Source organism: Beta vulgaris, chromosome 4, assembly GCF_026745355.1.
Source record: "Beta vulgaris subsp. vulgaris cultivar EL10 chromosome 4, EL10.2, whole genome shotgun sequence".
Lineage (NCBI taxonomy): Eukaryota > Viridiplantae > Streptophyta > Magnoliopsida > Caryophyllales > Amaranthaceae > Beta > Beta vulgaris.
Window position 1 is genome coordinate 42,199,043 of NC_079205.1, and position 18,125 is coordinate 42,217,167.

Sequence of the window (18,125 nt, forward strand, 5' to 3'; positions counted from 1 at the left end):
TGAAGGATATCCTATCATAGGTAATATTATAAGGGGTTATTATATTTATGAAAGGTGTTCCCAAGATTATAGAATGGTGTATGAATTGGCTTTTTAGTGAAAGATCTTGATTTAATATGCTTGCCTCAGTTTTTCCTTCTATTTGCATTTTGGTGTTATTAGCAGAGCTAAGTCTTTCAGAAGCTTTTTGATGAAAACATCTCGGGATGAGACTAGATTTAATACAATTTAATCTGCTTTGGTATCGAATAAAGCTACGGTATTAATTATAAAATCACTAGAATATTCAAGTGTAACCTTTATATAATATTTTCTAGAACTAATTTTTTTTAAAACAAAGAGGAAATCTTCTAGGACTTTTGAGCTATTTTCTTCATCTGGGTCGGCGTCAAGATCAGTCTCTCTAGGGGTGTCTGTAGCCCTATGAGAAGTTAGCAGTTGAATTATGGCAGAGTCATGTTGTTCTTTTATTTTAAGATCTTTTATGTTGGCTTTAATGGTTTTAACTTCAGCCTAAAGATCCTGTATGGCCCTTTGTGGCTTCTTTTTAGAACTCCTCTTTTCTAAAATAAAGGTGAGGTTGTATGGTTCCGTGCTGGGGGGGGGGGTTGGGATCTTTTTTTTTAGGTTTTTCTTCAAGGGATTCATGAAGGCGCTCAAGATATTGTTTTTGTAAATCTGGATAACATCTAGGATAAGGCTTTGGTCTTTGGTGAGAATGTTTAGGGTATATGGTTCATTTTCTATTGAAGATGAGGATTCTATTTCATCAACATGAGGTCTATGACTCTCAGCAAAAATATAAGATTTAGATTCTTCATCAGAAGATTCTATTAGAAGAGCTGAAATTCTTCCTAGAGTCTCATCATCTAGGTCAAGGTTTTGGATTTTGTTAGACATCCTACAATATATGGTCGTATGACCCTTTTTACCACATTTGAAACAAGTTATGTTTTTAAAGTCAGGTTTCGTTGTGGTTTGTTGGTGTTTTTTATGAGTCTTCCATTTTCGTTGCTCAAAAGGTTTTCTATGGCAGACTTTCTGTAACACCCCAATACGGGGTATTACACTTTATCAATCTTTTTTATTTATAAAACCTTCGAGCTTTATAGGGGTTTTTAGTAAGGGGTTGGTTTACTACAACTTCCTTTGCAAGTGTTTGTTTGGGGGGAGGAGTTATCAAATTGTTGGCAGAAGGATCCTAACTCTTCTTTAGTTTCTTTCAACTCCCTCTTCAGATGTTTTTGAAGCTTCAAATCTTGACATATTTGAAGGCCTTGTTTAGAGGTTAGGCTTACTAACTCACCATAGGTTAATCTATCATAAGGGATAATATGCTCCCCAAAATCTTCACGAATTATGTTTCTAACTTTTTCTCCTAGGATGGTTGGGACTTGGGACCTGCTAGGAATTTTTCTTTCCAAAAGGGTTGGTTAGAATCTTCCCTAAGCATTACCCTAGTTAGGAAATTATTCTTATACCATTGAAAATCACTAAGTTTCTTGCATCTAAGATTAGACAAAAGATCTTCGTTTTTATCTCTTAGATGGGAGGAATCTCCAATGAAATGTAGTGATAAGGTAAACATTAGGGTCGAGATAGAATCTTGGGGTTGGTTCTCCATTCTGGTTGAGAAAGGGAACCCCGTCTTCTGTTGTTTGAATTGCATTTAAGATATCCAATTGATGCTGTTGGGTGAGATAGAAATCCCACCATCCTTTTAACTGGTTAGAGAAGCCTGCAATTAAAAGTTCTACAACCGTTTTATCTGATGTACAAGATTGGGTTTTATAAGCATTTGAAGCCATTGTCATCTATTGTAAAAGGTTTAAGATTTGATGTTCACTCATGCCATCTATATTCCATTCATTAATGGAAGATGCATTATATTTTGGTTGAACACTTATATTAGGTTGACTTCGAACTTGGAATTCACTAGATCTTATAGGAATAACATCAAGAGGACCAGAATTTTTCCAAGAGAGTTTAGCTATGTCAGGTGTTTTGTCATGCAATAACACTTATATTATGTCATGTTCAATGAGAGGCTTGAGCCCTCTGATTTTCTGTCCCTTTACTTCAAGGGAGAGGCTTACAAGTTCACATATGGGGAGCACATTCACCTCATGTCTGACCCTAATCATTGGCTAAACTTCCATATGCTAGCCTTTTTGCCCGGCCCCTTCTATCAAGAGAGGTGCTGAGAGACCTCCCAAATAGAGGAAGAGATGGCCAAATGAAGCTAAGAAGGAAAAAAAGGCACAACAATGTTAAGTGTAGCAAATGCAAAGAGGTGGGGCATAATGCAAGGACTGGTGGAGGTGGTTCTACTGCAAAAACAAGGAAGGACAAATGCTCTACTTCAACTGCCCCAATGAACTCAGCCTAAAGGCAAGAAAAGAAAGAAAGTAGAAGCTACCAGTACCTCAACCAACCAACCAACCAAAAGGCATAAAGACTAAAAAGAAGTGAAGCTGCATACAGTGAAGGGTTCCAAATGTATCTTGAATGTTTTTTTTTTTTGTCAATTGGGGAATTTAAATTTTTGTAAAACTACATTAGGAATTGAAAGCCACTGTTTTGTTTATAACAATTATATGATCATTAAGGGGAAAGTTTTTGTAAAGATATAATAGTAATTATCTCTTTTGAACAAATTACATTACTTCGCTTAAATATTACAACTATTAGGATGACAAAGTTGGGTACTCCTACTTAAACTGTTGCATTAAATAATTTTTGTTGCTGCTTTAGTTTTTACTTTAAGTGCTTGAATTCTTCCTTCATCTTGGTGTTCTCTGAGCTTTCCTCCTCTTTCTTGCTTCCTTCATGTTGCTTACTGATCCTTCTGTTTGAGTCTCTATGGCTGCTGATACTCTGCTCATAACTTCCTTTGCACCGTCTGAAACTGTTACATGTATCACACTTGTAGTACAACCTTTGAGGATTTTTGCAGTTTCAGAGCTTTTTATAGCGTCTTTTACTCGGTCATAAGGCTGGATGAAGCTACGCCTCCTTTATAATCCTTCAATAAAGGCTAAACGTCTTTTGTCTTAAATCGAATTCTCTTATTAATGCAATACGAGTTAGGGACGATCCTTATATACGAAGAGTCGTTAAGTGAGGAGCATGTATTGGAATGGGAACTCATGCTTCATGCTAAGGGATTGCTTTAAGGTATATGATGGCTTTATAAAGAAATATGTCATACCTTCAATCTTCCTAACGACTAGTTTTTTAAACTGGAAAAGTAGTTGTTGCAACTGTAACATAATTTAGGGGTATCTAGTGCATTTAGTATCATATTAGGGGTATATCAAGAATTAAGTTTACCACTAATGGAGACCTAACATCTCTCATTAAAAAGGGTTAGCATATGTATTTTTTTTTAAAAATGGGGGTATATGGTGAATTCAGAAACTTGTAAGAATATATGGTACAAAAGAATTGTTAGGTGTATATGATATAAAAATCGTAAAACTATTAATGATTAAAGTTCTCCTAGTTGATTAAACTTTAATTTTTAAAGTTTTATACACTATTACAATGTAATATTATCAGGAGTTGGGTCATTTGACCTCACTTGAATAGGAATTTTCTATTTTTTTTAATTATAAAACACGAAATTTTATTTTATTATAAAAACAAAATTTTATTGTATCTTCTTTCAGAAATTGACCACTAAATTTATAAATATATTAATTTGAAATTCATTTTGCAACCAAAAATAAATCATGAAATCATCAATTCATGCCTAAGTTGCCTCATGTAACTAGAAGCACTACATTGTAAACAAAGAACTTTTTCAGCCAAAAGAAAAGGAGAAAAAAAAGGATAACTACTGGTAATATATGAAGCAACATGGTACATACTCCTTTCACCTAGGGGCCTCATATGACATATGTCTTCTTTCTATACTTATCAAGTTTATGCTCTATATTCTTTCTCTATTTATTTAAAAGTTGTGGGGAAAAAGTAAAAACTTAAAGGAGAAAGAGCAAAGACGATTAGAGAAAGAGATGACGGAAGCGTTCAACAATGCAACAATGGAGACAGTAGCCCCAAAGGCACCAATCACATATGAGAGACCTCTGAAAACTGATTTGGACACCAAACTTCCCAAACCATGTAATTATCTATCTCATTCTCCTTAATTTCTATGTTTATTTTTGTTATATCTGCGTATGTCCTATCTCAAAGTTTCAGCATAGATTTAGCTCAAAAAGCAACCTCCTTATCCCGAAAGTGCGGGTGATATTATATTAGTACCATTAGACCCAATGGTATTTGGTATCGAATTCTTGATACCTCTCCCCTCCATTTGTTCTATATTGCCCTCTATATGTTATATACTCTTTGGTTTTTTTTTTGTTGTTGTTGTTCCATGTTGATGTTTATGGTCAAACTTTAAAAATGATAACTTATTGTTTTTGACATTAAAAAATTATTTTGTATAATAAAATTATTATTGATTGATTTGCTTACGAGAGAAGTTTCATAGAAGTATTTTTATATAATACTTCTATGTACTAACACACAGTATAAGAAAATTGTGGTCAAAGTTTTTTTACAGGCCGTAAAATGAAAGACGTGAACAACAAACATGGAATAAGAGGATCATGTTTCATTTCTAAAATATAGTAATGCGTTCAATATGAATTAGCTAAAAAGTTGAAGCAATTTCATCAATATTATTATTTGATAAACAACAAATCCGATTGATTAAATATAAAACACGATCTTCTGCACCAAATAGTTGTATGTAAAATGATCACAAACTTGCATTTTGTTTTTGGTTACTTTGTGACATAATCTTCATAATCCCACATCGAACATTAATTTTGAATTTAAATGTGTGTTTCATTGAAGAAATATTAGTATCCCGGTGATAATACTTTCTCTGTATTTTTTTATCAATAGATTACTCAGTAAGACGAATTAAACTACATGCCACATGATTACATCTATACAAAAAGGTGGTATGCGTGACAATGTATACATGCCACATGACATTTATGTTAAAGTAAAATTAGCTTATAAAAAATTTGAACCCATGACCTCTTACTATTATACATGACACAGTCACCATCTCAACCAACTTTTAATCATGCTTTAAGTACCCACGTTATTATATTTGTACCTTTTAAATGTTGAGTTTTTCTTAATATATTTTAATGAGAATGGAAAAAAATGTATATCAAGTTCGAAAAATAATAACAACCCGGAATAACATTCGTATCCAAATACTAGTTATTTCTTATATATTGATAAAAATTTAGGAGTTTTTCTCAACTTATAAATAGTGTTAAAATTTCGAGGAAGAACAAATAAAATATAATGAAAGTATACCAATACGCTCAGATAAGCTATACATAGTGCTCGCATCATATTAATAAATTAAGTCAAATGTAGAAACTGTTATAAACCAATATAATTCTCAAATTACTTTTATCATGCTCATGACTCATGAGTGGCATCAATGGATCAAAAAACTCATGAGTGGCATCAAAATCAGTCTAGATTATGTTTTGAGATAACGGTGAGATGCAAATCTAGAATGAGAAGACTATTAAAGTTCGAGTAAGTGATTGTTATCCAATCAATCACTAATATTGAAATGAAATTTTAGTTTCTTGTTCACTTGGGTCTATGTTGGGCCTCACACTTGGTCTACTAGACCAATTCCAGTTTTAGAAATTATATTCTCAAACTAAAGGGATTACATTTAATTTTTATTTTTAAGGGCTTCATTGGGGACCCCATGGTAAGATGAAGAGTCCTGTTAGAGCGTAAATTCTCGCCGTAATTCGGTCTGGGTTTGCGGGCAGACACTTTGAGAGTGGGGGGATGGTATGGAAAACCACTCTCCCAAAGTGCCCCTAGTGGAGAATCGAACCTCCAACCTTAAGATTAAAAGGTTATTTCCTTACACTAGGCCAAGCTTAGTTTGGTAGATCACATTTTATTTACCCTACTATAAAAGTGAACTATTTAACTAATCGTAAGGTAAATAAGATGGACTTTTCGTAGCCCAACTATTTCATTTATGAGTTAATCCTTATCGGAGAGAATATATCTTCAATATTTTGAGTCTCCTTAATGGCTACTCCATTCATCCCAAAATAGTTTGAACACTTTAATTCCTTTTATGTTTGTTCCAAATTAGTTTGAGCATTTTCATTTTTAGTATGGTTCCAACATTACTATATTATTTGTTTTACACTACTTTGGCCCACATTTTACTTTTGTCAATAATAACTTACCCAACTTTCTTTGTCCTCCTATAAAGAGTACTCTACCAACTCCTATCACATCTACTTTCTTAATAAAATAACATTTAATAAACAAACTACAACTTACTCCATCCGTTTCCTAAAGATTTTCCCTCTTTCCGTTTAAGTGCGTTTCCAAAAGATCTTCTCTCTTTTACTTTATTCCATATTTGGAATTCTTTTTTCCCTTTTCACCCTCTCATGTCCCTATCATATGGTCCACCATTACATTATTAATTCAATTTACTCTCTTTCTCTCTCCTACTTTAACCCTTTTTTATTTGATGAGTTACATCTTAACCCCTTTCTCTCTCCTACTTTACCCACCCCATACCCCACACAAATGGATCCTCCTTGGTATCTGTAGGAACAGTAACAAGGAAGATCTTTAGGAAACGGAGGAAGTATCACCTTAAACTACACGTCTCAAGAATCTAAGTGTTTAGATCTTTTTGGGATGGATAAAATAATTAATATTCTAATTATATATGGTAACTAGTTTTCCGCCTGTGCAAAAATGCACGGGAATTTTATTTTTTTGATTTAATTTTTTATATCAAATAAGAATGTGTATATATTATGTTATACATGGTAATAAAACACTGCAGGTTTGCATGTAGCATTTATTGAAGAGGAAACACGAAAAAACCCTTTTATCTCAACGAAGTGAATGAACATCACAAATGAATTATTAAATGACAATAATAATAAGAGTATTTTAAAAACATTTTGAACCACGTCTTTATACTATACATTTGTGGTAACATTTGAATTTTCACGTTCTTTATCAGCTATTATTGTTTTTCAAACCCTTTTTGCTAATAACTCTTGATATGAAAATATATATTTAAAATTATATAATACGTCCCTTGAAATCATGGTGTCTCTATATTTATATAAATATGTAATAAAATAGTATAAACATAAAAGTAGAGCAGGCAACCAACAAGTTGGGCTGGCAATCAATTCAAGTTTGGTTGGATTTGCTTTTGGGTTTACTACACATTTAATAAACAGGTTGAAATACTCAACCCTGACCCGACCTATTTGATAAGCGAATTACCCGTTGAACCCATTTAATTATAATTAGTATTATACAAAATTAATTATTTTCTTAAAAGTATATATGAGAGAGTTCACTGTTGAAACTTGAAAGTATGCATGTTTAATATTTCTTATAATAATTGTGACCAATCTTAGCAATATTTACTTTTTTGACCAAATTTTAGTTTTTCAATATATTTTTCGAGAATTTTCTACATATATGTAAGTTAATAAAGTCAAAGCATGTCAATTTCGAGTCAAAATGTCAACCTCAACCTACCTGTTTAATCAATGGGTTAGAAAATCGGTCAAAGTTCCAACCCTAACCTGCTTATTTTGGGTTAGGTTCGGGTCATATTTCGTATTGAGTTAGCTTTTGCAAACCCTACATAAAGTAGTGACATTATAATCTACACTGTATAGTAAATGTAAATTAACAAAAAAATTAAAGAGAAAATACATTTTTCAATTTAGTTTATTAAAAAAATAACATGTAACTCATCTTATCAAATAGACAATAAATTTCATATATATTGTAATATATAAATGAAATATATATTGTAATGTATAAATTTTTCTTCTAATATATACCTAAGAAACGAATATAGAAATATCAGTTATTAATGTTCATCAAACCCTTTTTGCTAATAACTCTTGATATGACAATATATATTTAAAATTATATAATACGTCCCTTGAAATCATGGTATATATATTTATATAAATATGTAATGAAATAGTATAAACATAAAAGTAGAGTAGGCAACCAAGTTGGGCTGGCAATCAGTTCATGTTTGGTTGGATTAGCGTTCAGGTTTACTAAACATTTAATAAACAGGTTGAAATACTCAACCCTGACCCGACCTATTTGATAAACGAATTACCCGTTTAACCCATTTAATCATAAGTATTATTATACAAAAAATTTCATGTATATTGTAATATATAAATGAAATATTTATTGTAATGTATAAATTTTTCTTCTAATATATACCTAAGAAATGAATATAGAAATATCCTACACGATATTATGATCTTGTAATGAGAATCGTATAAATTAAAATGGGTTTAACCTTAAACAAAATAACTAAATGGGCTTGTTATCTAAAATGATATAATATTGTATTAAGAATAGTCTAAAATTGGCTTACAACCCGTGCGATGCACTATACTGAAATATAAATTATCTATAATAATCAGTATTATTATTATTATTATCCATATAAATGATTAAATGGTACTAAGTTAATAGCACATACATTGCTTAGGTTATAATTTAATTAACTCTGAGTAACATTTATTGGTCAAACTTGTTCAAACTCGCTTTAAGCTCACATAAATTTTCTTACAATGAATCTAATTGTTTATATCAATATTGTTACATATTAAAAAAAAATTATCTATTCCCCCTAGATAGCATGGTGTTCATTTACGGGTCAGCAAAATATGTGCTGATAATTAATATTAATAACATATATCTAAGAAAAAATATGAAAACCCAAAATATTTCAATTTAGAAATTGAATATTTTGTGATATTTACATTAGAATCATGAAGTGATCATACACAACTAAATATTGAAATAATTTAAGAAAGATATAAATGAGAAATAAAGGATTAGATGACTTTTAAAATTTGTTACTATTGACTTGCGAAATAATTTACATCTTGACTATTTGAGAAATAATTTATATTAAGATTATCTAGGCCCGTGCATAATGCACATGGATTTTTTTTAGTTCTCAAATAGTTTTTTTAAATTCCAAAATTATTGGAATGACTACATTTAAAATTGAAAGATTATAAATTTAAACTTATATTTCATGATATAATCTTTTCATTAGGGCTGTCAAAATTAAAGCTGATCCAATATGATAACCTATCTCGAATCTAACCTGAAAATTTCGGATTTGGGTTAAAATTTTCAACCTGAAAAAAAGATGGGTCAGCCCAACCCGACCAGAATAAATAATGGGTTAGGTTCAGGTTGAATTTTTGAACCTCAAAACAATCCGAATAGTCTGACTTTGAAGTGGGGTCAAATTCAAGGCAGACCAACCTATGTTTATCTAACTTGTATTAGACCAAACTCGTTTCTTGAATATTCTAAATTTGATTAAGTTGGCATTTGAATTCAAGACTCACTCAATATGTTGAATTATTGCAGTGATTAAATTTAAAATCATGTCATTTTGGGTTGGTTTCGGGTCAACCTGAAATCGAAAAGGTCGGGTTCAAATTCTAATTTTCGACCTGAAATCAGAATCAAGTCAAGTTTGGATTAGGGGTAAGTGACCCGAAATAGAAATCAGGTGAACTTGAAATAAATCCAACTCGAACTTATTGCTACCCTACATTATTAATATAGACAAATGACACGTAAAGATAATTATTGTATACTACAATAATATATAATAATAATGTATTCTACTGGAGCAATAATTAAGCAATATAAAAAGTTGTGAAAATTATCAATCCCGCAATTCCAAAATAAATTGTCTACATTATAAATCAAAATCTACGACTATGGGTAAGTTACATAAATGGTAATGTAAAATGGTAAGTTATATCAATATTAACATTGTTTATTATTAGTTAGCAACTGTGTCGGAATTATACACGAAATAATATGATTGTAAAGTACTTCCATTTGCTGAGTGAAACTTACCAAATTTATAAGATTGTAATTGATCCATTTTACACGTGGCACTAAAAAAATGAGAATAAGTATAGTGATGACATGTGGCGAAATGAGTAATAGCTTGACACATAGGCAAACTTTTCTAGCTTTATATATATATAGATGCACATAAATACTTTTGCTTAAGTTTTTTTTATTGTATCACTGTCAAGATTAAAAAATATTTAACAATGTAAATAAAGACACAAAATGACCGTATGTAGGAAGAAGGTAAATAAATTTTAGGTTTTTCTTTGTCATAAAGATGGCTCAAAAATGTTCTCTTTCATGTAAACGTTTTTGCCTCCAGAAGTAGCATTTGCCTCCAGAAGTAGATATCCAATAATCCAAGACTCGGTCTCAATTCTCATCCCCTAGCTTCCTCGAGCTTATATTCCCCTTCACTTCCTGAGAATGAGATAGGTGAGGTGGAGCTCACTGTTATACCAAAAAGAAATGACTTCGGTCATTCTTTACACGTAAAATTATACTTATCTTATTGTATGATTTTCTTAATAATAATTGCAACCAAATAAGCATTTGACCTGTATATTTTTACCTCCATTTCCAAAATACCGCAATAATAAAAATAAATAAATAGAGGAAATATATTATTTTCGGTTAAGAGGTTAATCTATATTTTGTCTACCTTCTAATGTACTTCATAATTGGCTTTGTCACATGCACCATCCAATGTCTGTGTTTTTGTCTGAAACTAAGACATCAGTTAGTTTAGCTCAGGCAAAGTTTAGCTTCCGTCATCCCAATTTTGTTGTTGGCGTGGATACCTTAGGTTCAAAAGGAGGCCTAGTTGTCTTAGGTTTTACTACTAATCATGTCAATATTCTGCATTCTTGCAAGAATTTCATCTTATGTAATGTTTGTGAACCTAGTGGAAGTAATTGGAATGTATGTTTCTTTTATGGTACCCCTGTTGTTAATGATCGGGCTGAGGTATGGGACCTGTTGTTTCAATATCAGCAACCTCTACCAAATTGTATGATTATTGGAGATTTTTTAATCAAGTTGAGAGACATGAAGATAAACTTGGCGGTTCTAATTCCATTCGTGGCTGGGGAGAATACATGAATTGGCACTTTAATTCTAATATGATAGAGGTTCTGTTTCAGGGCCCTCCGTATACTTGGAAAAACAAGCAATTAACCACCTCTCTTCTTTTAGAGAGGCTTGACCGTGCATATGTGTCCAATTACTGGCATACCTTAGCTTGTTTCCTAACCACATTCTATATTATGAACCGATTATTTGCTCGGATCATGCACCAGGATTATTCTAGAAATTTCAAAGTTTTTTCCAGAATGGTTTCTTACTTAAAGCTTGGAACAATACCTTATTGGTTATGTTGCACAAGGTTGCCAATCCTATAAAGGTTTCACTACTCCGGCCCATCAGTTTTTGTCTAGCCTGGTGCCCCCCTTTCCAACATGCCTTTGTCCCTGGTCGTAGCATGACGGATAATGTTCTTCTTTCTCATGAACTACTGCTCCACTTTACAAATAGGAAAACCTCTTCCAATGCTACCTATGCTGCTATCAAGATGAACCTTAATAAGGCTTATGACAGAACCCATTGGAATTTTATTTCTAAAATTCTCCATGTCTATGGTTTCCCTCAAGTCTGGACGCAGTGGATTTTTCAATGTATCTCCTCAGTCTCTTTCAAGATTTTAGTAAATGGTACTCTCTCTTCCCCTATTTATCCAAAGTGTGGGCTTCGACAAGGTGATCCACTCTCACCGGATCTCTTTATTTTATGCATGGACATCTATTCTAGAACCCTCACCCTAACGAAAGATATTAATTTGTTTAAGGGTATAAAAGTATCGAGAAGAAGTCCATCTATTTCCCGTCTTTTCTTTGCAGATGATGCCTTACTTTTCTTTAAAACATCAAAAGATGCTTGCCATCAATTAGCCACAGTCAATCTAAGATTTTGCTTCATTTCAGGTTCCAAGATTAATTTCCAAAAAGCTTATGTTGAAATTTAGTCCCAACACTACCACTCACCATCAAACGTTGTTTAAAATTTCCCTACACATGGCGCAAAAGAATTATGTCTCTTCACACCTTGGAATCCCGGTGGATATTCAAAGCTCCAAGACTGCTCATTTAAACTTTTTAGTTGATCTAATGTCGAAGATATTGTTAAGTTGCAATAGTCTTCTCCTTTCTCTTTCTAATAAAGTGATTCTCATTAATACAGTTCTCACTGCCATAATTTCTCACATCTTTTCTTCCTTTTCTATTCCCATTCGTGTCACTAATCGCCTAGTTTCCATGACTATGTCTTTCTTATGGTCTAATAGAGATAAGTCAAGTATTAATTATTGGGTTAAGAAATAAATTGCCCATCTCCCAAGAGGCATGGGAGGTTTGGGTGTTCGTTCCATTCATCTTTTAAACAATGTCTACCTAGCCTGTAATCTGGTACATTTATTCAAAACCCAACTACTTGCTATCATCCATTTACACTGCTATAAAACATATTGCACTGTCTACTGGAACCTATACTCATAAAGTTGGGGCTCACAGATCATGGGGTTTTAAGGGTCTACAATTGGCAGAGCGTCAACTTCTTAATGACTGCTCCTAGAAGGTTGGTAATGGCTCAAATCTTAAGACATTCTCCACGGCCTTGCTTCATGGGAGGATTCCAATTGCAAATAGTTTTGTTCCCTTAAGTCAAATTCCACACTCAAAGGTTAGTGATTTTATCGATGTTGAAAATCATGTTTGGAAAGTTGCACTAGTTAGGAAGTTCTTTTCTCGTGAGGACTCAAAAGATATTCTTTCCATGGAGCTCACTTATCATAATGAACCAAATTTCATGGACTGGTCTCATCATATATCTGGACATTTTACTACATAACTGCGTATGCTCAACTGATTAAAGCTACTATTAGCATTCAAAGATCACTTATCAATATACCAGTGAAGGTTTTCAAGATTCTATGGCATCTTCCAATTCTACCAAAATGGAAAATTTTCATATGGAGGCTCCTACTTGACCATCATCGTACTAAGGAACATTTTCTCAAAAGACAGGTGCCTGTGTCCCCATTATGTGACTACTGTCATCATGACATGGAAACCATGCATCACCTTTTTCACTCTTGCCAACTTTCACAGCTAGCTCGACAATTGTTCCCTTTCCCAATTCAAGCACAATAAGGTACTCCAATACATTGCTCAGATTGGATTATAATCATATCTCGCTTTTTTATAGCGAGGATGGTATACAAAGTGCCAAGATAAAGACATTTATTTGGACCCTCTGGAGTACATGGTTACATAGGAACGAACGACTGTTCCGCAATGTTGCCCCAAATGTAAATCGAATTACTCAACATAGTCTAGATATTGAAGTGTTTGACTCACAATTGTCAACTCTTCCTTGTTTTAATAATCTTCGCTTCCTTCACCCTCCAGAACAAAGCATGAATATCCCTCCAGGTTTTCTTGGTATACACTTGGGTAATACTCACTCATGTTTCTCACAGCACACAATTCAAATTGATGCAGCTTGGCAGAAACAATCAAAGGCCATGGGTGGTGCTTGGTTTCTTCATAATTCCCCTTCTTGCCCGTGCATTCCTCCTTATGGTGGTGGAACTTATGGATTAGCCACTTCTGCTCTTCATACTGAAACTCAAGCCCTCCTTAAGGCTCTACAGTGGGCAACCTCTCAAAGAATGTAAAGGATCACCCTCATCACATATTGTGCTAATCTCATTCTGGCACTACAAACACCCATGCCTGTTCCTTCATCAATTTTTTAGACTATTAGCAAGATCAAAGCCCTAGCATCTTCCTTTCATTGGTGTTTTGTATTAAAAGTGAATTGTCAACAAGTTCAGCGAGCTCATGAAGCAGCTCAAATCTGTGCTAGAACTTGTTCGCAATTCCCTATCCCTTAGTTATTGTATCTTTCCCCATTGTAAAAAATAAAATAATGTACTTTATAAACGAAAATGTGCAAAATAACTTGCAATTAACTATGTAATTTATCTTGGGTTCGCGGTTCAGACTTGGCTCGAGCAACGGTTGCCGCGGATATAGACAATGTAAATGGGACATTGAATCACAAACATCATGATATGTCTGTGCTACAACAACATGTTGCCTTCTTTGATCAAAATGGTGATGGTATTCTTTACCCCATTGAAACATTCAAAGGTATTAGTATGAACTTTTCTTACAATAATACAAAGTTGAACATTATTTTTGATCCATTTTCGCTAACGTATTGATCTAGTTACAGCTTGATAAGTATTATCATTATATACAGGATTTCGTAGCCTTGGATTCAATGTTGTTGCTTCTTTTTTCAACATGCTTCTAGTTCATTTGACCATGAGCTATGCTACATCTCCGGTGAGAGATCCTTATTCTTCAAATCCCCCCCCCCCCTTTTATATACTCTATTAGCTAGACTTATTTTTTATTTGGGGCATTTCGAATATTTCAATAAATGTAGAGATAATTAGGGTTTAAAAGAATAATGATGGTTTAGCCACTTATGTACTGATATTTTTATTAGAGAAACAAAAGACTACTAAAATTATAAGATCATCTTTCCTACAAAATCTCATTCAAATGTTAATTTCTTTCTTAATTTCCACCCAGTTCTGGTGTACCAAAAAAGTTGGGACTAACTTTGTTTTTGCAACTTCTTTATGTTGTTCATTTTTCCTTGCTACTTGTTTGAGGGTGGGTATAAGTATAACTCTAGTATTTATGCGTGTGCTGGACCCAAAACCGAAAACCACGGATTGAGGTTACTTCATTCTTTTAATTGCCTTATTTTTCCTTTATTATATTGTACTGCAAACACTCATCGTAACAAAAGACCACTAATTAAGCTTATTCAACAATAGAATACTTTTATTGTGTTAGCACTTGGGAAGGGGAGACACGTGACATTTCATATACGTCTCACGCTCATTTATAATAATGGTCGTATAGGTACGGTTATCTCAATGTTGTTCCTCACCACCAATGAGATTGAATAATAAGTTTGAATTATGATTTCTAAATTCAATTAGATTGTCCAGTCCTATGTAATATGGGTACTTCTTCTAGGTCACGTACTCGTACTTGTACTGTGTTCGATACGATACATAGCATGTATGGGTACACGTATCCATTCCTAAAATTTTAAAATCTTGTCGTTTTCCGTCCCGTACTCGAATCCGAATCCATTCCCATATCCGTCTCTGTGCAACCTAGGTCCAGTCTAGGTATTGTAGGTTGTGGCTTCTCACACAATTAACTATGCTTCTTCTTGCAGTCATGGATGCCATCACTTTTATTTCCTATATATATACAAAATATACATAAAGCTAAGCATGGAAGTGATTCAGCAACCTATGATACAGAAGGCAGGTAAGAGCTTTATAAATTAGTGAGAATAAGCACAATGACACATGATTCAAACTTTAGATTCATAAGTTACACAAAGTATGAGTTATATAGCAACATTAAAGTTCAAAAAATTACATGATATTATTTGATCAAGCTTTATGCTTCATTATCCTATCCATTGAACATGGTCATTTCTTGGTAGGTTTATTCCAGTGAATATTGAGAACATATTCAGTAAATATAGTCATACCGTGCCTGATAAACTCACGTTCAAAGAGATCTGGAAAATGACAGAAGCAAATCGCAATGCCTTTGATTTCTTTGGCTGGTAATTTTCGACATCTTTATTCATCTTCAAGTTATTTTTAATTTGATACTTTTTAGTTGCAATGTTTTAAATTCTGGCACTTTCTTTATACTATCTTCAACTGCAATTTTTTGAATTTTTTCCTTGAATAATGCAAAAGTGGGTTTTAATTCCCAAAATATGCCCAAAAAAATTAAAATTCCCTGCGTACCGTCCACGTAGGACGGCACGCGAGAATTTTTTTTTTTTTGTTTTAACCCACGGAAACCGCTACTATGAGAAGCGGTTTATAAATATAAACCACCACTTTGTTTATAAACCGCTACTATGAGAAGCGGTTTATAAATATAAACCGCTACTCTGAGTAATAAACCGCTACTCAGAGTAGCGGTTTACAAAAAAAAAAAAAAAAATTTTTTTTTTTTTTTTTTTTTTTTTTTTTTTGTAAACCGCTACTCCGAGTAGTGGTTTTACCTAAGTTGAAAAAAAAAAAATTCTCCACACTTGTAAACCGCTACTGCAAGTAGCGGTTTTACTAAAAAAAAAAATTCTCGCGTGCCGTCCTACGTGGACGGTACGCAGGGAATTTTAGTTTTTTTGGGCATATTTTGGGAATTAAAACCCAATTTTGCATTATCCAAGGAAAAAATTCGCAATTTTTTAGCCTAAAATATACTTCTAATAAATATATAAGCATGTAAGAGGCTTTGATCGTAATGATCAAAGTTGTTCGGTCAAACATTCGAGCCAGAATGTTGTAATGCAAGTAAATAAACGAAGGGAAAATCACTTTCATTCTCGTATAACATATTCTTGTTTTTCTAATTGTTACTCCTCCGTTTCATATTAATCGCAACAATTTAACTTTTGTACTATTCACGTGTCTCGCTTTGACCATAATTGTTATATAAGTGCAATTGATAGTCTATAAGATAAACTAAAATTTGTCACTATGTTTACGTTCTAATTTCTACACATCAACTTTTTATAATATTTGTAGATAATTAGAAATATTAATGATCAAATTATGCATTGGCAAATTTGTTGGTGAAACTGTTGCGATTAACGTGGGACGAATCTAGTACTTACTATTACTAATTATCTGTATTTAATAGGATGGCTAGTAAAGCTGAATGGGTAGGTCTTTACTATCTTGCCAAGGATGATGAAGGTTTTTTGTCCAAAGAATCAGTAAGGCGATGCTTCGATGGAAGCTTATTTGAGTATTGTGCCAAGATGCAAAAGAATGCCTCTAAGAAAAAAGATTGACATATGTATTCATGAGTTATATATACAACTCAGTATTGTTGGTTTTGCAAATTAAAGTGTAACTAGACGCTAAATTTTGTTAAATCAGTATCTCCAACAAAAATATTGTACCAAAAACAATCCAATCTTAACTATTATGGCAAGTATTTTACCTTTTCCTCCTTTATATTTTTTTTATTCATATGACTATATGAGCCACAAAAGTGGTACAAAGTACATAGAAAGGGAGTGAGATTCAAACCTGTGACCTATCGTTCACAACACCTCAATCTTAACTAGTATGTCAAGACATCATTGGTACCTCCTTCTTTTTATATTATTAGCTTAGTTTCTCAAGTTGAAAGAACTATCACAAAGTCTTAAAAAAGATGGTCTCACGTTAGCCTTAACGTGAGACCTAACCAGCCTAAAAGATATATATTTTTAGAAAATGAACCGCGTCTCAAAAATTCTCCCGATAATATTTTAGCGAATTAGTTAATATTTTTGGCTAATTAGTTAAGTATTTTAGCACAATAGTTTAGAGCTGGTAATCTTTATGTAGACTTCCATTGTTTTTAAGTTAATATATTCAATACATTAGTTAGTGTTGTTCTATAATTAGTTAAGATTAATTGAGCATTATTTTGGTTTCTAATATAAACGAAGAAACAAATTTTTTACAAATCTAAAATTTCAAATACAAAAGACAACTTGAAAAAATAATTTAAAAAAACCTAGCATTTGGAGTAATTATTATAACAATTTCAGTTTGGTTTTTGAAATTTATTTTTTTAGTCTTCTCAAAATGACTTTTCTTTCTTGCACTTCCTCTCTTTGTTATAAGATAACCAATTTAGTTGTACTTGACGAACATCGTTCTTCTGCGATTGGTTTTGTATTTAAGACTTTGTTTGTAATTGCAATAGTATTTTCGTAGACTTCTTGGAGTGCTTTTCTTGCATCTTCATTATCTTGACTTTTGAGAATGAGATTGTAGAACTAATTTTCTCATGGTTTCATATCGCCATGGGGTTACATTGGTTTATCTATATTCATTTCTCTTTTCCACACTTTCCTCTTTACATATCTAATCCACCTTTTGCACATATACTTATGTAGTATTTTTGTGATTGAACGCACGTGCATGATTCTCTAGGCATGAAAATACAACAATCCTAGCAGCATAT

The 18,125-nt window shown here is 32.7% G+C and overlaps 1 protein-coding gene across 1 annotated transcript; it reads left to right on the forward strand.

Moving 5' to 3' along the window:
* Positions 1-3,856: 3,856 nt before the first annotated feature.
* LOC104891187 (peroxygenase) lies at positions 3,857-17,122 on the forward strand. The gene is made up of 6 exons (XM_010676843.4): positions 3,857-4,128; positions 14,043-14,192; positions 14,305-14,390; positions 15,307-15,401; positions 15,583-15,708; positions 16,803-17,122. Exons 1-6 carry the CDS (start codon positions 4,020-4,022, stop codon positions 16,954-16,956), a joined length of 720 nt encoding a protein of 239 aa, XP_010675145.1. The 5' UTR covers positions 3,857-4,019; the 3' UTR covers positions 16,957-17,122.
* The last annotated feature ends 1,003 nt before the right edge of the window (positions 17,123-18,125 follow it).

Bases quoted from the DNA above. Each gene is read 5' to 3' on its own strand.
- LOC104891187 (XM_010676843.4), top strand. From the start codon at position 4,020: ATGACGGAAGCGTTCAACAATGCAACAATGGAGACAGTAGCCCCAAAG. The intron at 4,129-14,042 runs GTAATTATCTAT...TTCGCGGTTCAG, and splicing joins CACCAAACTTCCCAAACCAT to ACTTGGCTCGAGCAACGGTT. The intron at 15,402-15,582 runs GTAAGAGCTTTA...ATTTCTTGGTAG, and splicing joins ACCTATGATACAGAAGGCAG to GTTTATTCCAGTGAATATTG.